At 44.2% G+C, this 20413-nt stretch overlaps 1 protein-coding gene across 1 annotated transcript in view; it reads left to right on the top strand.

Moving 5' to 3' along the window:
- LOC104084199 (scm-like with four MBT domains protein 2) overlaps positions 1–19217 on the top strand; it is a gene marked incomplete at its 5' end in the record, with an annotated part of 58862 nt that extends 39645 nt beyond the window's left edge. Inside the window, 5 exons of the mRNA XM_009587942.1 lie at positions 847–889; positions 1465–1535; positions 3063–3202; positions 10642–10751; positions 18965–19217. Coding sequence (XP_009586237.1) covers positions 847–889; positions 1465–1535; positions 3063–3202; positions 10642–10751; positions 18965–19217 — 617 coding nt within the window. The remainder of the gene's footprint in view (positions 1–846; positions 890–1464; positions 1536–3062; positions 3203–10641; positions 10752–18964) is intronic.
- Between the last annotated feature and the right edge of the window lie 1196 nt (positions 19218–20413).

Raw genomic sequence — 20413 nt, 5'->3', positions numbered from 1 at the left:
CAAAACAGGATCTGATCCACCTAAATTGAGAAATGTTTGCTGGCCTCCTGTGATGGAGTTTCTGCCCTTTCCAAGGGTATCTGCCCCGTTATTTCATTGCCCTTACCAGCTCAGAGATTTCCCTAGTGTTTAATTTAAATTTCTCCCAGCACAATTAAGCCCACAGTGTGTTGTCCTGCCTCCAGTGCATATTAAGACCAATTTCTTTCCCTTCCATTTGCATTTGAAGGCAGTTCATGGGTGCTCAGTGGCTTGGTGTTGTTCTCCTGTTCCTCGCAGAAACTATCCAACCCCGATCTCAAGCCACCAGATGAAAAATTAACCTCGCTGTTTATAATAATTTACATCTGAAAGGCAAATTTTAAAATGTGTCAACCCTTTTGAAGAGTTAAATATGCTTAAGTTAAAAATCAGGCAGCTGGGGCCTAATTTGGGAGAATACTGCTATGGCAACATTATGCAGCCTTATCGCAATTTATAGCTAGGGATAAATTATGCTGGAGGTAATCATGCTTGTAAAATGTAATCTTATCCATATGTGTTTCTGTATGGAAAAATATTTGTGTTTTTATTTTAATTTTTTATACTGATCCCATAAAACACAATATTAGCATTCCAGAGGAAAGATTAAATGTATTATTGCATCTTTAAAGTAGGTTTTAATGATGTAGTGACTTACTTAAAAAATACCAAGAAAAGATGGCGACAGTAATTAAGTACCATTTCATTGTGTTAGAAGTCATTTTATAGTCAGTGCATTTATACAGCTTTTTATGCGTTATGGGTATACTTTATAGGACAGAAGGGTACAAAACTGTTTTTTTCTTCCTTGCTTCATTTTTGCAGTGCGAAGGAAGAGAAGGATTGCAGTTGTGCAACCAGAAAAGCAGTAAGTTTTTGTTATTTAAGGTGATGTTTTTACAGGGATGCATCAGGTCTTCCAGGGGAGAGAATACACAGCAGCTGAATGACTTTGCTAACTACTGTCCAGATACTGCAGCGGAGTCAGCAAGGGGGTTCCTTTAAATCTGAAATGTTTGTGAACATGCAAGAAAGTCTTTGCAATAGAAATATGTTACTAGCTGGGGCTATGGAGCCAGTGTTTGATGGCCAGTAAGGGATGCTTATGGAAGATGGTATGTACCAGGAGGGCATTTCCCTATCTAGTCTGTGCAGTTTCTAGAAGCTAGAATTTAAGGAAGCTACGCGTGAATATTTGCAGCCTGAAGGGCTAAAGGTCACCGACCAGAGTGTATTTTTGGAGGAGTGGTGGATCTGGCTCCTTATTCTGCAATATGCAGGCCCTGGGCTATGATAAACGGTGTGGAAGTGGGGTTGCATTTGAGGTGTCTCCATTCCTCGGTCCAGGCAGGTCCTGGTGTATCTCTCAGTGAAGCCTGAAGGCTGGTTCTGCCCCTTTGCCCCGTCTGACGCTCTTAAATACACTGAATTGCTGTTTAACAGGTTGCCATCCACAGTGCCTGTTGAGAAAATACCTCATGACCTCTGCCCGGTTCCTCAGCCAGACACAACAGGTAAGGCTGCTCGGCACCAGCAGGATCCTTATCTCAAGGACCCACATTGCCTGTATGGAGGGGGATGATCCCAGAAAGGGAGTGAGTGTGTCATATGGGTGGGGAGACGGAACCGCATCCTCAGGGGGTGTGAGGTGGTGTGGACCCACCAACAGTGCGAGGAGTCTCTGATGTACAGCATGTGAGAGTCTGGTCCTCCATGTGTGGACGTCGTGTCTTGCAGCTTGCCCGTTTCAGCTAATGATGTTAGGGCCAGGCTAATGAAGCCCTGGTGGAGATGGATGCGACTTTTTAATTGGCATCAATGAAATGGCTTACACCAGGACTTAATGCGTCCCTGTGTTAGCGTCATGATTGTGTGGCATGGCTGCTACTTCTGCTAAAGGCAAATTTTCATAGAATCGTAGAATCGTTTAGGTTGGAAAAGACCTCTAAGATCATCAAGTCCAGCCATTAACCTAGCACTGCCAAGTCCACCACTAAACCATGTCCCTAAGCACCACATCTACACGTCTTTTAAATACTTCCAGGGATGGTGACTCCACCACTTCCCTGGGCAGCCTGTGCCAAGGCTTGACAACTCTTTTGGTGAAGACATTTTTCCTAATGGCCAATTTAAATGTCCCCTGGTGTAGCTTGAGGCCATTTCCTCTCGTCCTATCGCTTGTTACTTGGGAGAAGAGACCAACCCCCACCTCGCTACAACCTCCTTTCAGGGAGTTGTAGAGAGTGATAAGGTTTCCCCTTTTTTCCCCTTTAGCAATGGCAGGAGGCTCTGAGAGTGCAATATTCATCCAGTTAATTGCATAGACTCAGCAGGAGGGGCAGGATTTAACTCACTTTATTTCAGCAGACTGCAGGGCACGCGTTGGCATCTGAGCCAACATCCCAGGGCCCTGTTACAATCAAATGGGGAAAAACAGGCTCTTTTTGGGTATGATAACCAAAAAGTGGATAACCACTTGGATAGCACATGAACTGCATCTAGAAGTACCCACTTCTCTCCATGGGCTATAAAGGAGCCCAGAGTAATTAGCCCAGACAAAGAAAACAACTGTGTAGACCCACATTGGGTCAGGGGAACGGCACCTCGGTGCTTACTGGGTTGGACGGTGGATGAACAGGGGTTTGTGGAGCCCTCCACCAGAGTTTTCTCCCTGAGCCAATTCCGAATCTCTGAGAGGCAGCTAACACGATCCCTTTCTGGCAAGTTGCAACTCAGTCGCTCATGTCCATCTGCGAGGCGAGTTATGAAAGAGCCTCGGGTCACGTTATGAATTAAATCCTTTCCCGATTCTCCTTTTGGTAGGGTGTGCAGCCAAATCAGTTGCTATTAAAAGCAGTTGCTTTTCCTGTGTCGGACGGATTTGAGTAGCAGAGACTTCTCTACCTCCTGTCCCAGGGAAGACTTCTTTGTGCCTCGTTTATTCTTCTCCCCTCCTTCCCACATCCAGGAGGAAGAAGAAGGGCCCTTGATTTATTGTACAAAAGTGCTACACGCACATCAATGCTGCTTTCTCCTTGCAGGCACCATCAATGGGAGATACTGCTGCCCCCAGCTCTACATCAACCATCGCTGCTTCTCAGGTCCATATTTAAACAAAGGCAGAATAGCAGAGCTACCTCAGTCTGTCGGGCCTGGCAAGTGTGTGCTAGTCCTCAAAGAGGTACGGCTCAGCTATCTTTTGGGGGGATTTCAGGGGAAAGCATGGGTCATGGGTTGCCAGGCCAAGAATTTGAAAAGAAGGCACCTAAAACTGTCCTGGAGCTCTGTAGTGGTTTCCATAAGTCAAAACTGCAAGCTGGGAAGAGAGGGTAGGTATATGCATTGCGGGTTTTGATGGGAGAGGTGACATTTTTGAAACATGGGGAGTTCCATTGCTTGGGACCAAGTTTCATCTAACTGTGCAAGAGAATTAATGTTCTGACCAGAGCCGTCCCCAAACAGGACCTCTGTGCTTGTTGCCATCAACCTGTTTCTCAGCATCCACAATGCTGTTGGGCCAGCAGATTCAGTGTGGGTGACGCCTTTGTATGTGTGACCATGGTCCGATGGGGCCCAAACCATCAGGATCCAAAGTGAACAGGACAGAAGACCAAGAAGGGGTGTGTGCGATGTGCTGGGTGTACCCAGCTCTTGCTGAATGTGGATGGGTTAATCCCATGCAGCAGGGTTGGCACCACCATCTGTTCACTTCGTCCTGACTGAATCAGTGCTCACTTTGGGCCAAATCCAGAGTGTTGAGCTCTTGCTGTTGACCTCAGAGAAAAGCTAGCTTGTCCGAAAACAATGCATACATATTTTCCACACGTTACAGTCCGTATACAGATGAGAAGCAAGATGACTGCTAGTGGGAGAGGACATCAAGATGGTTCTGTTGGATCAGAGGGTGCCATTGGTGCCTTGGACACCATTTCAGTTTGACCCGGGTCTTCTAGAAATCCAGATCTTTCAGCTTTCTGATTTGTACCTATAGGAACCCCACTTGATGTGGATCTGAGGTCCCTCTGCCCTTGGTGGAAAAGACCCTCAGTGCCCAGCTCAGGATGTTTGCTGTTGTCTGAAATGAGATGAATCCCAGCCCTTAAGAGAAACACCTGAAAGGTGATGTTCCTCCCAAATCACCCACCACTTTTGAAAAGTTCCATTGGTTGGGACCAAGTTTCATCTAACTGTGTGCAAGAGAATTCATGACCAGAGACGTCCCCAGAGAGGACCTCTGTGCTCTACTGTACTGTAGAGTGACTCCTGTGTCCGCATCCACTTCCTCATCACCTACGTGCGCTGCTTTTTACACAACAACGCTGCTGGTTGTCTCACATGGTTGAAAACTGAGCCGTGAAGACAGCCCAGTAAACCAGCTGCCTGTGCAGGTGGGACACTTGGGTGTCAAAGAAGCAAGTCAAAAATAGCCCTCAGCAGAAAGCAGGGTAGAGTGGTTGCACAGCAAAGGTTGACAGCTGCCAAATTTGAAAGCAAGTCCATAGCGGCTTGCTGATGAGGAGCATTAGCAATCTGCTGCTACTTGAAAAACAGGCAATGAAAAAGCAACATGGGGGAAACATGAGGCATGCACAGTCAATACTTATGCTAATGTTTCTTCCTCCTTTCCTCCCGGAATTTGGATTTTGAAAACATAAGCAGTGCAAAGGTCCTCCCCTAGTATCCTAGCTGCATAGACTAACACCAGCTTCTCCAAATTCTTCAAGAATGGGACCAGTTACCAACTGTGGAAACCAACCTGAGTCTCCTACAGAAAGGCTATTTTCTCTTGCTCTGCCTCCTTACAGAATTACTTGCTGAAGGAGCAAATAGCAGTGTCAATGAGACAAGGGCATCTTGCTTTTGGAGACATGAATGACTTCTCAAGGAGCAAGACAATGGCAATGGCCCAGCATTGGTCAGTGTTATTTTGCAGATAAATTCAAGCTCATTCTGGCAACGGGGATCAGGTCCAAATTCTGGAAAGGGTGAAGAGAAGACATTCAGGGTGTTGCTGTAGGGGAGATATACCTGGTTCCTATCAGCTGCTGCTGAGACAAGAGAGGTGTCAGCAGCTCAGAGTACCATGGGCAGGAGGGAGGATAGGGGTACCCAACATGTGGAGGAGGCAAGAAATAGCAAAGAAGACATCCCTGCATCAAGATGAAGATCTGTAGCAGCTGCCAGAGCACCCAAAAGGACTTCAGAGCTGAGTGGTGAGAACAGTGCAGGAGATAGCTCCGCCAGCCCAAGACCACAGCCACAAGGCTTTGCACAGCTGAAAAGCTCACAAGGGTCCCCATCCCTCCGAACCCAGTCTCGGTGCTGAGCCTGATGCCTTTGTCTCGCTTTACACCCGCTGATGATGTGGCCCTGAGAATGCAAATGCATTATAATTATCTCTCACTATATAGGAAAATTGCAGGCCATTGTAAATTATGCATCAGCATAATTTGTCTGGAATAGATAAATTATACATGGGTTTTACTTTGGCAACACACATGGGAGGGTGGGAAAGACAACTCAAAACAACAGCTACGAAGGAAAAACGGAGTCAGTAGCAGTCTGGTGAGAGCTTTTTAAATCACCCTGGTCTCCAGCCATAACTCACTGCCTTTAGAGACGCTCTAGTTAAAAACTCTGTGCCGGTTGCCAGCCAGTTCACAGTGGGCAGCAGTCTCTGTGACGGAGATGCTGCTGCTGTGTTTGGCACTGATGGAAACCCCAGACTACAAACAGCTGAACAACCAACTCCTGCCCCATTCACTGGCCTGGATTACCTCTAAAGCAAGAAGAGAGCAATGTCCTCTCCCCGCTAGCACCAGGTGATGGGAGACCTTGGTCCTGGCTGGGTGCCAAGGGAGTAGCTCCCCATCCTCTACCTTCCTCCACACTCAATCATGAGGGATGTAACAAAAAATGCAGGACAACTGTAGTTCATGATGCTCCTCAGCCCTCTTTTCCCCCAAGGTCTTGTCCCTCCTTACCTCCATCACTGATGCAGTGACGCATCAGCTAGGATCCAGCTCCAAACAATCTGGTGCTACCAGCCTGCACGCTAATAGTGAGATAGCTGTGGGTCAGTAATGCGTGGCTCTGGATTAAACAAGGTAGGGAGATACCCTTATAGTGTGGAGCAGGAACATCTCCTTCCATTTGATTAGTTCTGGGCTGTTCCCACCTGAGGTGGCGGGAGAGAAGCAGCACGGATAGGTTTGGTTTTGTGCAGCACCTCTTTTCCAGCAGAACAGGCATTTCAGCCGAGTTCTGCGTTGTTACTGCATCCCCCTGATTTCTGCCCAATTGCTTTGTCCTCACGGATTCGGAGGTTGTGAGCTCTGCGGGGAGGAAACTGCTAAGGTGCCTTCCAGAATGGCAGCCCTTGAGCAAGATTTCCCAGCAAAATCTTGAGAGCGATTGCAACTTATTTGGTAGTATGATCAAACATACTGATTTTAATTCTGTGTGTGTTTGTGTGTGTGTATCCTTGCATCCGCGCAAAGCCTTAGGTGAGTGACAAGTAACTCTTGTGCTCTCTAGTGCCAAACTTACTTTTAAAGCCTAGCTGTTCGTTATTCCTGATGCCAGCACAAGTCACTGCTGAGACCAGTGGTTTATTGTGGTTTCTTTCACCCCAAGAGGCAAGTGAGGTGGTAATGCCTGTTGTTTAACATCAGCTCCAAAGCTTATCTCATTCCTGAGATACTTGTTTGGAAAAGAAGTTGAAACTTGGAGCCAAATATGGTGGAGACATCAACTATTGCCATTCAACAACTGCATCTGGGCTGAAAAATAGTGACTGTATAGTAGCTAAGATATGTAATAAATGCTAACTTTAAGTTAAATTAAAATAAACACATTGTCAGCTTTAGATTTAGTTCTTGGGTCAGAATATCTAAAAAATATTTCTGAACAGTTCTTCCATCTGTGCCAACAACTTACCACGGCAGCATTGTAAAACAAAATGAGATGTCTTTTTAAGACCTCAGATGATCTATAACCCACCATATCTTAGGGAAATATGCTGTAAAGTTTAATTAGCCTCATTGGTTACTGCTCTTACTTTTTTTAAGACACTTCGCTCTTTCTCTATTTAAAAAGAAAATGGACTTAAAGGTAATGTGACTGTCCAACTGATGCAAGCAGGAGAAATCAGCCAGCTTTTGTGAAGGAAGGCTATTGTGCTCTGCAACTTGAATTTTTTGGAGCACAGCGTGACTTCTTAGGAGAAATTTGCATAATTAAATCATCGTGCTCAGAAAATTAAGTAGCTTGTACTGAGCCTTAGGTGTATGATTGAACCAGGCTGATAGCGTTATCGTTAGTGATCAGATATGGTGTTGGAATGGCAGAAACCGTCTATAGTCTGGAAAGATACAAATGCATTTCTGCAAAAGGGTTCGCTAACATCCTCTTCAAGACTGCTCTGTGGACTTCAGCTCATCTATGATGGTTCCTCCAACTTAGGATCTGGCCATCTGTATTTTTGAAATGTCATCGACTGTCATAAGCATGTCAACACTTATGTGCTACAACCCTGCCTATGACAAAAGCTCACTTTTAGATGCTTGATCATCTAATGAAAGAATCCCAAAGAACTCTTCTTTCCCTTCTCTCTCTGTCCCACAGACACATCGTTATTCCAAGGAAAATAAAATAACTTTTTATTGTCCTACCTGAGGCTAGCCTGGGAGTTAGGGTCTCTCCTGTTAGGTAGGAGATGTGGGCTCACATCTCAGATAGAGGAGGGAAATTTAGTTTCTCCTCACAAGGATGTTGATCTTGAACAGCAGAAGAGGTGTAATGGTATTTTGAACTGTACCTCATCACTGATACCTCCTGAGAAAGCTTCATCCAGGATTGGTACCATTAATGAAGAGGGGTGGAGAGACGAGAAATGTGTGAATACCAAAAGAGCTACGATGGGAAGAAAGGTGCTGAACTGCCCAGTTAGACATGCTCAGAAAAGGGCCCCTGTGCACCTGAAGATCTCTGACATGGAAAACTTTATAGCTAAGATGGCAGGTGCTTATAAGGTTGGGTAGAGTCTTGTGATGGTGCTGTGTGCTCATGCTCACTGGTGTGACTCCAACCTACTCGACTCTGAAAATCCACAGTTCAGCAGTATCAAAATAAAACCTCATAGATGCATAGCAGCAAAGGCTGGTGGTGTCTAATCCACCCCTCTGCTCCAAGGCACCGCTGGCTGCGCCGAAACCATTCCTGATGGAGAGGGCTGAAAATAAACTACCAAAATTTTAGACTGGTCACACTCCAGCCAAAGGGAATTTAGTGAATCAGATGAAAATTTGACCAGTCTGTTATGGGTGAAGTGACTTTCCATCTCCAGAGAAGGTTGGAAACTGGAAAGTTGGAAACTGGTCTAGGTTTCCTCACTGTGTTTGCTTTAATCACAGTTAATTTCTTCACAAGAAACAAAGTGTTCTTTTTTCTCCCTAGTGTTTAATAGTGTGTAATATGAAGCGATAATGTTGTTAGAAGATAACACTCTTAACATGGTGGTGAACTCCCGCTGTAGGGCGTAATGCCAAACTCAGTGACTTATTTGGCATACAAGGAGAGTAAAAGCCAAAGCTTTTTAAAAAAACATTTTTTATTCCCTTAAAGGGAAATGATTGTTCTTACAAAACACTCTTCTTTAAACTGAATTTAGAAGTTTACAGAGTCCTGCTGATGACAAGCCAGCTTTGAGAAAAGTCCTGGTATTGTGGGTGTCTTTGCAGGGCTGGAGTTGATTAGGTGTCTGGGATAATGCCCAGGCAGGGCCAAACTGTTTTTTGCAGGGTTGGGTTTTCTTTTCTTGCTCGTTTCCGAACTGTTCTGACAACTCATGCAAACACCATCATCCTATAAAGGAGCAGGGCAGCACTGTTTGTGGGAATTGGTCAGCAAGAGACACTTGCTTTCTGCTCCCGGCTTTCCCACCGGCACGCAGGGTGGGTGTAGAAGGGTGCTGAAGGAGAGCTTTCCCAACAAGCTGCTGCGTAGGCGTTAAATAACTCCCTGGATGTGCTGTTCAGGAGGGGAACACATCTGATGAGTTGTGAATGAGTGTAGCAGCTACCCAGGCACTTGATGTTTTTTGAAAAACCCACCTTTGACTTCCCTGCATCGTATCTCAGTGTCTCTGTGTCAGAGACCAGTGCCCCGTAAGTTTGTACGGTGAGTGAGCAGGCAAGAAAAGAGGTGGATGAGCAACTGGGTGCACTCACTCAGAAGCTTTCTTTTGTTCTCTTGGGAATTGATATGGCTTAGTAACTAGTATAGCGGGTTGTGTGATGAGGTGGGAACCAGCTAGAGAGCTGTGGGTAAATCTGTGTTGTAATTTCCCCTTGTGTGAGATAGGGAGCGTGCTCCTGCCCTTACTCGTTTGAGATGTACAGATGATCGGACCTGCATAAGACCTTAGTGCTATTATTAGGCATTGCTTTAGGTGTCTCTAATTGCACTTTTTTGAAGAGTGGCTTGAGTAATGTTTCCAAGGGCCCACTGATAAATCAAATTTTACTTCTAGCGAATAACCTAGCCAGGCAACTCAAACCACTGCCATTTTACATGGTCCTATGCAGCATTAAGTGAAGCCCTTGCCTGAAAATAATTCATCCTATGAGGTTTTCAAAATACTAGAAAATCCTCAGGTTGCTGGATTAAAACAACAGGAAAAAAACCCCAAAACATAAACACATTGCTTTTTTGCAATATGACTTAGTTTTTCATTTCTGATGAACCGCATTCATGGGTGCTGGGGAAGCTTAAAGCTCATGTTACTGAAATTATTTGCAGGCCCCCAAAGAATTGAGAACAGGCATTAGGAAAAGAGCTAAATTATATCAAAAACAATCCAGACTCACTATGGGGTCATTCATGTACATACAATGCAGAGTGTTCAAACACATGGTTTGATGCTGTTAAGAGATTTGTTTTCCTTGCATTTATCTCCTTAGGCCAAGTGTAGACTATTAAAGTTTGGATTCCCTGAGCCAATAGTAGGAATCATTTTTATTCTCAGAGACTTTGGATTAAATGGATTGGCACATGTGTTTTGTTGTACAGAGTGGACACATACTGGGTTTCAAGCACACCTCCTGCAAACTCTTTTTGTGTAGACTTCATTAATATTCTGTTAATACAGTCAAGGCATGCAGCACTCAGACGCTTAAGCATATTGCTGACCTCGAGTATGTGAATTTACCCTTTAGTGTTCAGTGTGTAACGGTACACATGACTTTGTACCTGGTTGAGCCATCAGAAGTATTTTCATTTTTTATTAAATTGAGCCAGTATGAATGCAGGGAATAGAATCTGCTTTGGTTGAGAGGGTCTGTCTCAAAGAAAAATACTGATTAACAGGAGATCTTTGGGGTTAACTAGCAGCATTTAATGCAGTCACCGTATCAGATCGATGTGTCATCTACAATATGTTTGGCACGTTGATCCAATCTGGGACCTCTTCTCATTGCATCTAGCACTTACCCTGTGCAGCCTTGAACCTCAGTTAGCACCTGTGAGCTGCTCCTGCCTGTGCAGCACCTGGGATCACATTCAGCGTGGCCAAGGACTACTGTTAAACCCATCAGTGTTGTCGGTTTTGTCTCTCCATAGGTTCTCAGCATGGTGATCAATGCAGCTTACAAGCCAGGGAGTGTTTTACGAGAACTGCAGCTAGTAGAAGACCCTCAATGGAATTTCCAAGAGGAAACACTTAAAGCAAAGTAAGTCTTCAGTGTGTGCTCTTTTCTTTGGGAGGCTTCAAAAATGGAACTGACCTGGGGGGGGCGGGGGGAGGAAGAGAATAAAAGATTTTTTCTGTTGTAAGAGTCTTGCTTTTCTAATTATCATTTTGCTTCATTGAATTATTTGACTCATTCTATGGTAACTTAAAAAGTGAAATATTCACCTGAACGGTTCATTTCTATTGTCTTTCTCCAAGCAGCCGTCCAGATTTTGATTAAAAATGCCGTGTTTATTCAGTGAAGTCCTGAGTTTTATGATAAGCTATTCCTATAAGCGTGGCTGTTATTGAATTAACTCAATTCCTGGCTTTCTAAATGTAGGAGTATTACTGCTTTTAATATAGAGCCTGTCATTCTAATGCAGAAAAACCTGACAAGAATGAATGGCACAAAAAAAGTGCAGACAAAATAGCAGGGACACAGTTTTAAGCAGAAGAGTGATTAGGACGAAATACTAACAGAGATGGGATTAAGATCAAGATTTGAGGCCTTTCTAGAATATATGCTTCAATTCTCATCTAAACAACACTTAAGAAAACTGTGTATCTAGGAAATACTCAATTTCCCTTTCCAACTTCGAAATCTATCCGTTTATTTCTCCTTTATGTAATGGGCACTACACTTAGGATGTATTTCAGCAACCGTTGTCTCTCTGAAAGAGGTGAGTCTCACCTAAACTCTCTCCAGAGTCCCTCCAAAGAGCAATTCTTCCCACTTCAAGACAGATGTCAACAAATAGTTCTTTGAAGACATTCTCTCCATTGACTAACTTGGTCACCTTGACTTTTTGAGTACTGAAGTTAAATGCAGTGAATCTCACTCTTTGTACTGAACTCTGTTACTCCTTTTCGAATAAAAGCAATTTTCTCTTGGTTATTTGAAATGATTGGCTGTCAAATATGGCACTATTGATTGCTATTGTATTTGATCTTTGGCCGAGCAGATATTGCAGAAAGCTCATGTGTGCTCTGGTTGAGGGAGAGAATTGACAACCTTTTATTCTGCATACTCGGAAACTGCCTTTCTAAAGGAGGATTGCAATTAGAAATGAAAAGCTACTAGAAAATCCTGGTTTTTAATTTGCTTCTTTTACCCATGTGGAAAGTCATGTTTTTGTGTTTGTCAATTGAAATTTTGTGGATGGAAATCTAAAAATCATCCTTGTGCATGCAGATTTGCATTAAAAACAAGTCATTGTCCGTGACCTGGTTTTCGTTGATTCCAGGCTCCCACACCTTATACTAGCAAATATCAGATAATGCACTCCTACAGGTAATTAGCAGTTGTGAAATCAAGTTGTAATGCCCCATCTTAATGTCCTGTCCTGCAAAGACTTGAGCTTACAGGCAGTTTTCCTATTAGCAGTATCCAAAATAGGATTTCGTTGGGATTTCTCATTTGAGTGTGAGGATCCACCTTGTGCAAAAGCAGCAGTATCTGGTTCTTAAGGCTGCTGCAATCCTTATTTCTAATGGGAGACAGCCTGGAAAACGTTTAACTGACCGTCAAGTGCAGGGATGTCTTTTCCTTGATAGTCATCTATGTCTACAGCCCAATCCACTGAGACCCCCAGCAGCTTGCTGACTCCAGGTGTGCTTACACCAGGAAGACCAACTCAGTTATGAGTACATGGGCTGCTAGAGACTGTCACTTATCCGTGTCACATCAACCAATTATCCTCCCTCACTGTTACCTGGTGTGCTAATCATACTGTAATGAGCACCTCCGTCTCCGTTACTTTTCCCCCATGACGCTCCTACCCATTCGTTCCTGTGCCTGTTTTCTCTTCCCATCTATTTAGCAGGGCAGCAGCCTGCTGGGATATACCTTATATCTATGTAACCTGCCAGATAAAAGTATACCAATGCTTTCCAGCAAGGAGGGTTTGTATTTTATGTTGGCCAGCCAGTCACAGGCTGTGTACGTGTTCCTGTATGATGGCTACCCCAGGAGGCAGCAATCTCTGCTCTTCAGCAAGTCAAGCAGCATCTTTGAACTTTATCAAGCCACAGAATGGATCATTGCAGGCTCAGAGCTGGGATAGCATGTTTCGGAGTGACTTCTAAGCACAGAAATGTATTCTCACTCAGTGTGGCATTGTCCTCTGGCTCCTGAGGAGACAGAGCTCATGGGGCCGGACAGCACCTTGTTGCTGTAGCTATCTGGCTTCTAGGGCTGGAGCTCTGTTCACAGAGCTGGCTGGTCATACCAGCTTGCCTGCGGGTAGTTTGAGTGCTTCTAAGAGTGGGTGACAGAGGGTAGACATGCCCTAAGACTGTCTGGCTACCCTAGGACTTCCTTCTTTTTTCCTTCCTGAGTTCGGTTCAGCTGCTTCATCAAGAAGCCCATGTGGGTCTTAATTGCATTTGGTTGTGCAGAAGCAGAAAAGAAAACATGCTCATGAAATCAGATACCCTGGGATGCGCGAACGGCACATGACACGTTACATCAGGTACGACAGTCAGTTGTGCTCCAGAATCTTAAACGGAGACCCGTAAATGAGCAAACGCCTGTCTACACCAACTTCCAGCTACACCGGCTCCCAATGGTGTCTTGCTGCTAATGATGACAGCTCTACAGCCAGCTGGAGCGTCTGTGCTGTAATGTGACATGTCGTGTCACCGCCTTCCTTCTGATGTAAACTGACAGCTCCTTGGATCTTGACAATGTTGTTGTTTGTTTGCGGCAACGGCTGCAGTAGGGTAGAGCAAAGGGGAGGGAGGAGGACGATGAGGAGAAGGCTGTTTTTCCCACTGGCCCAAATGCCAAATCATGCACTGCCAGGAATGCGTTATCTCAGTCCGGGGGCAACCTGCGCTTAGTTTACTCTGCTGTCATGAGTGACCAGCGCAGAATCAATTACACTAGCCTTGCAAAGAAGATAAACAATTTAGATTGTCCGAAGAGATGTGTCTGCAATGCGTGATGGCAGTCGCTTCCCATCAGCGCGGCTGGCTCTCTGTGAAAATAGTCAAACCTGATTTATTGGTGGTGATGAGTTACAAATGTCAGACCCGATCTTCTGAATTCCTGTGAGGGCCAGCCGAAATTGTGGGCATCCAACTCTTACAGGTGCTTTTAGTTCAGTGCCTACATCTAATTTGGCTTCCCAATTTTACGTAAAGTGCTTGAGGGACTTTATGCTTGTTAAGGGCTTTCATTCCTAAAGGCTGTAAGTGGGGCTCTTTGGACTTACCCATTTTCGCAGGACTTTGGGCATAAACAGTACCAGTGTGTGCAGAAAGTTATCTCCTGGGTCTTGTATGAAGCCCAGTTAAACAAAACAAGAAAGATGAGTTTTCCTGGACTCCTTCATTAAATGAAATTTTGAGATGTGCCCAAATCCAGTAGCTGAACTCTAGGAATATTTACCCCCCATCACAGACACCATTGCTTATTTATGAAGCTGCATTTCAAAGAAAGTCTTTTCTCTGGGATGCTTTAGATGACTGCCTTTCATTTGTGATAGATGATGCTGAGGTGTTCAAAGCCTTCTTTGCCTCAGCCTTTGCTAACGAGGGTTGCTCTCAGGCCTCCCAGGTCCCTGTTACTGTTTGAGGGAGTGAAGTGTTACCCACAGTAGATGAAAAACTAGCAAACTATAAGCAAACTGGATGTGCACAAGTGTGTGGAACCAGATGGGAGGTGGCCAGCTCTGCTTGAGGGAACTGGCCAATGTCATTGCAAGGCCACTCTCTGTCATGCTTGAAAGTTGATGATGATCAGGGAAGTTTCCTGATGTCTGGAAAAAGGCAAACGTCACAGCCCTCCTCAAGAAGGGCAAGAAGGAGAATCCAAATAACTACAGGCTGTCAGCCTAACATTTGTGGGAAAGTTATTAGGCAAATCCTTCTGGATTCCAAGAACATGCAGGACCAATAGGTGACAAGAACCAGCATGGATTTACAAAGGGCGAGTTGTGCCTGATACGATAACTGGTTTGGTGGTTGAGGGAAAAGCAGTGGAAGTTATTTACGTTGATTTTAGCAAGGCGTTCAACACAGTCTTCCATAGCATCCTTATAGCCAAGCTGTGGAGATGTGGATTGGACGTGTGATGAGTGGAAAGTTGGCTGGACAACTGAACCCAAAGGGTTGCGATCAAAGATACGAAGTCCAACTGGCAGCCAGTTATTAACGGTGCTCCTCGAAGGTCAGTACAAAGCTAAGGCTCGTATGATCTGGTTCATCTTCTACATCAGCTCTGCCACATACTTCTTGAGGCACTGCAAGGGTGAATTAGTGTGATCAGGTGGCCTTCTGTGCCAAATATTGGAGATAGAAATCATTAGCACCAGTGGAATGACTTAAACTCTTTCTTTCCATAACCGGGAGGAGAATTAATAAAACATGTCCTTACAACCAGAAGAATTCCAGGGCCCTTTCTGAATCCTGTCTTCAAGAGTACAAAATACCACTGGATGATTAAACAGCTTTGGAGGAAAATAACTACTACATTTTTATTGATTTTACCTAGACTGGGATTATTTGCAAAATCCTTGGTATTCAAGATACACTGAGTAGCTTCAAGGGTATCAGGGTTTTGATGAAAACTTTAGGGTTTTCTGCCATTGGCAGTTGGAATGGCTCATACAGGCAGTGTCTGATTCAAACACGATGAAGTGGATGTTAGACAATTTCTGCTGCTGTACTGATAAGTTGCTTCTGGTAAATCCAATGCAGAGAGGCTTTGGTTGTGTGCTGTGAGTAGCTAGCTGGAGATTTCTCATGCTTGGCATGACTTTAAGCTAGTAAGACAAATTGGAAATTTCTTGCAAAAGAATAGGTAGGAGTTTTTGGTCCCCCAAAAGGAAATTGAGGCTTTTAGCCACTGAGTTGTTCAGAATAGTCTCAAGGATTGTCAGAACTGTGGGCTGTATCCTTATGATGAAGCTTTTGAAAATGAGGGTAGTCTCGATGCTCTTGCTGTTTGAAGTGTCTTCAGCACAAGGCTTTTCACGTCATCAAACAATGGTCCCCAGCTGGAGCTCCTAGAAGACATTTTGTTCTCATGAACCTCTGATCTGTTTTATCACCAAAGGAAGCTTCAACAGAAGAATGATATTGCCAGCAAAGTGCTATTAGCTTAATATTGTTGCTCGTGGATCTGCAAAGATCCTGAGTATATTTTTCATGGAAATAGTTTCATCCTTAAGGGTTTCTCCAGTTTTTGGGATCTGAGGGCAGAGAAAGGGGGAGAGGAGAGGAAGATTTATTTGGCTTTAGCTGAAAAATCTTTTTTAAAAGAACAGTGATTTCTAAGAAAACTGAAAATGTTTTGCTTGACACAGCTGTTTTCTAAGTCTCCAGTGCTGCCATGCTGTGCGTGCAGGTTACTTACTGCTAAAAAGTGTTTGGGAAGATAGGAGTCCTAGTATGAAAACATCAATAGGAATATCAGTAGTTGATAATTTTTTGAGTGATGCTAATGGAAAAGGGTTTTCTGATTATATCCAAAGGAGCTCTTTCCACATGGCTGTCCTAGAACAGCTCAGATTACATTTGGTGGTGTTTGTGTTAAAAATCTTTAGTGTGTGAGGAATATGGAAAATATTAGTAGAATCTGGTTTATAGTTGAAAGAGGTGCTGCCAAGGCCAAAATCATGTAAAAAATATTACTGCAGCCAGTACTAACACCTTGCGTTATTAGGACTGATTGCTGCAGTCATGTTGATCTCCATTTTGCCATCCGTTCTATTAGTTACTATGTGTATTGCATTCAAACCAGACTCTGAAATCAGTCAGTTGTTCGTTTTCCTGGTTTCATCTTTTTCTTTCACCGGGCACTTTAGTACAATGGGTCCTTTCTGGGCAGCCAAACACAATAGGAAGCACACAGTTAGAAGAATTCAGCCATCCTTGAATAATACCCATCAGGCAGCTTTCTTAGCTTATAAGAAAGAAGATCAAGAGGCAATTTGATTACAGTGCTTTTGCAGGGAAACAAAACCAGATGCAGTCTTTTCATCCTAGCGGTGAAAGTCAGAACAAGGACAAATAACTGTAAGTTAAATCCAGACATATCCAGACATAAAATGAGGCATAGACTCATGAGGTGTAGGTACAGGTGCTCCTGCTGCCGGGATTCTTCCAGTGTGGAGACCCTCGAGGGGAGGCTGGTGCTTTTCTGGAAGTGATGCTTTAGTCCAACCAAAGTTGTTGGGGTTCAGGTGAAGGTAACACAAATTCTGCAGCCTGTCACAGGAGTCAGACTTACTGACCTAATGATCGAGGCCGTCGTTAAACTTAATGGCTCCTGGAGAAGTAATAAGGGCAGGAGTCTTTTCAAACACATTGAAAAGAAATATAAAACATTTGTAAGTAGATCTATTCAAATGCCTGTGGAATTTGTTCTTTTGATATTAGGTATTGCCAAACCCCCTTTAGCCAGCCTGCCTGTGCAGCTATTCCATAGGGAAGCTGGGATAACAGAGCTCTGTGTCTGGAAGGAACACTTTTTCCATTTTACGTCATCTGTCCAGGTCTGTCGGGGTGCATGAGGAGTTGGCTAATTACGTCATTCATTCATTCATTCAAAAGGATGAATGAATCCAGGATTGTCTCCATGACTTGGGGTCCTTGGTCATGCACCAAATGGAGTATCAAAGCATGGTGCCTTGCTCATTTAGGTTCTGGAAGAGTTTTGTGTTGAGGTGATAGTTTGGATCAAGTCTTTTGCGACATGAGGGTGGTTGGACTGGGCTGTTCTCAGACCCAAGTGTCATTTGGGTACCCCTCTGTAACACTTCATGTACCGCAGTTTCAAACCCTTTCCTGTAGCCCAGTATTTCCAGAAAGAGCTTTTGGGAGGGTGAGCAGCAAAAGGTGGTTTCTCAGTTGCTTTGTGCAACTTAGTAAAACCTTCAGAGAGGGAATAGGGTCTGGGCGCACGCTGCGTATTTTAACTCTCCGGCCACATCTCCTTTGTTTCACCTTCTCCTCTTCCTCTTCCATATCTGACTATCAGCAGCTGATTCCGTGCTAGGGAACTGTGGGTCTTAATGCACTCACAAATGCTTTGTCTCATTTTTCCTGGTGACTGTATCTTTGTCTTTCATTGCCTGCCATCCAGTAATCTTTCTTTCACTGTCTCTCCCTCTTTTTCTTTTGTGTGTGTTACTTTTCTCTCCTCTAAGCACATTTATAATACCTTAGCACCAGGTGCTCGCGTGATTGTCTCTTGTGCTGCATTCCTCAGGAGGCGTAAGCGATGTTTTAAAAACCTTATCTTACCATTTACAATAGCTTGGTGCTGCTGTTAATAAATTATGTGGATAATTGGTTTTTCAGAGTTCACATCTACAATGTATTACAGCAGGGATGTAACTGTATCTTTCTTAGCTATTTATCGCTCGGAAACACTTCATATAAAACGCTGAAATAAATGTTTTAGTAGCACATGGGTAACAAATTTAAGACAATCCTTTCATTGCATCTGCTCTAAGCATTCCCTGTAGGAATCACGGTTTTTAGGGCCTGTTCCCGGAGCCCCGTTAAATGACTCAAGAGACTTCTGATCAGTTCCTCGGGTCTTGTACTGCCCACATCTCACAGCGGTGCAGTCATCTGGTCTCCGTATGGCAGACAAACCAGTTTCACCACAGCCGCAGTTGGCACAATGAAACTGTGGCCTTCTTGTGAGCTGGAACGTGATGTGAGAGCTGCCTCGAGAAAGGTGGCAATGGAGAAGACCAAACGTGTATATTGGGAGCTTGTAGAGACAGTCTCCACGCAGCCCACATACAGGGTGGTGACCAGAAAACTCTGCAAGGCATATAAGCTTCTCATCACAGATCAATATATGAGGAGAGACTACATCCCTCTCCCCAAAACTTTGCATCAGTTCATAGTATGGGCGTGCTGTCCTGTGTAGTATCCTCACCAAGCCTACTCTGATTTTTTTCCGTCTCTTGCCATATCTACAGATATATCCAGTCTGCACGTGCATTCCTCCCCAAATCATGTCCACACCTCAGCTTCCAGGATCATTTCACTCTGCCTTTCCTTCCTCCTCTAGTCCATCTGAAATGGAGCCACTAAAACAAGTAGACCTATTCTGCCTGTCTTCCCAAGAGAGACACTCTTCCAAAAGTCGTTAGGGAAGATATCTCCCCAACAGAGGAGAGTCTGGTCTGTAGCATCGAAGGACGTCACTTGATTGATGACATGGGGTCTTGTTGTACTCTTTTCTAGATACAGAGGGAAGACATACAGGGCGACTGTTAAGATTGTGCGAACGTCGGATCAGGTAGCGGATTTCTGCAGAAGAGTCTGTGCAAAGTTGGAGTGCTGCCCCAACTTGTTCAGTCCTGTTCTGGTGGCTGAAGTCTGCCCGGAGAACTGCTCCATTCATACTAAAACCAAGTACAGTGAGTATTGGCCAAAACGCTGCTTGTTGCTAACTGGGAATCAGAGCAGTGGGAGACTGTGCCTGAGCCAGCGATGAAGAACAGGAGTTGTGTAATACAATAATATTGAGTTGGATTCATCTCATCTAAGAGCAGTTATTTACTCCTGACCAGGCCACCATAGGCTCCCTTAGTATTCTGTACAGAGAAATAGGCATCTCCAGAAACTGTCCATCTCACTCCATCCTAATATATCTGTTTGAAAGTCATTACTCTTTGGAAGTCTTGACTTTTCTTCATATGTAAAGTTAATACAAGGAGCACATAAAAGGAACCTGCAGTGGCCAGCTGAGATTTAAACTACTACATCTGAGACACCTTTGTTAGATGAGATGAATCCTGTCCTACTCAGTGAAGAGTTTCTGGCATATGCACCAGCACAGGCCAGTATCAAGGTGCTGGAAGGAGTTTAGTAGCATTGACTCTCTCTGCTCAGGATGTTTAATATTTAAACATGTTCCTACCTATTCAGGAAGGCTAAGTTAGGCATGTGTTCAACACTTTTTGTTGTCAGTGTTACTGATATTACTGGCTCTTAAACAGGTCAGGAAAGTGGAAGTGAGTGTTGTCCTTCTTCCACAAAGGTTGCAAGAAACCATATGATTGATTTAAACTAATTAGCTTCTGTTTGGTGCCAGAGTAGAAGGAGAAGTGGGCTCAGGGAGATATTCAGATCAGTGAATATGGGTTTCTGTAGAAGTCCACCGCTGAGCTAGACTCCTAACTCCCACTGGTAGCAAATGGAGAGCTGGAGGACTACGGTTAGGGGAGCTCCAGCTGAGATTGTTTCATCTCAAAGTTGATGGTTGTATGTGGCTGGATGAATTGTTCCTCAAAACTCCATTGATTTGTTGAAAAGCTCAGTTCAGTTACAAACTTTGACATGGGTGCCAAGTGCCATTTTAGATGTCCCGGGATACCCTACCTGGTGAAGGGCAGAGTATCTGCCAGCCCCAGAGGATGCTGTAGAGCATGTCAAAAGGCACCTGACCCGAGCCCCTAATGTAAGGTCAGAGGACTCTCACATCCTTAATTTCAGCTTGGGCCAAAAAATATTCAAAGGTAATAAAAACCCATTCCTTTGTGCATTGAACAAACATACACAATTCAGGATAGCTGGCCCTCTCCATTCTCTGCTGAAAACATTAGCAACTGGAAGTGTATCTAAGGCTATTAACTCCTGCAAGAAAGGTAGTAGATCAAATGTATCGATACAGGCTGGGGGATGAAGGGA

Source organism: Fulmarus glacialis, unplaced genomic scaffold, assembly GCF_000690835.1.
Source record: "Fulmarus glacialis isolate BGI_N327 unplaced genomic scaffold, ASM69083v1 scaffold11711, whole genome shotgun sequence".
Taxonomy (NCBI): domain Eukaryota; kingdom Metazoa; phylum Chordata; class Aves; order Procellariiformes; family Procellariidae; genus Fulmarus; species Fulmarus glacialis.
The sequence above is the reverse complement of the archived record's forward strand: the minus strand, read 5'-3'. Positions and strand labels throughout refer to the sequence as shown.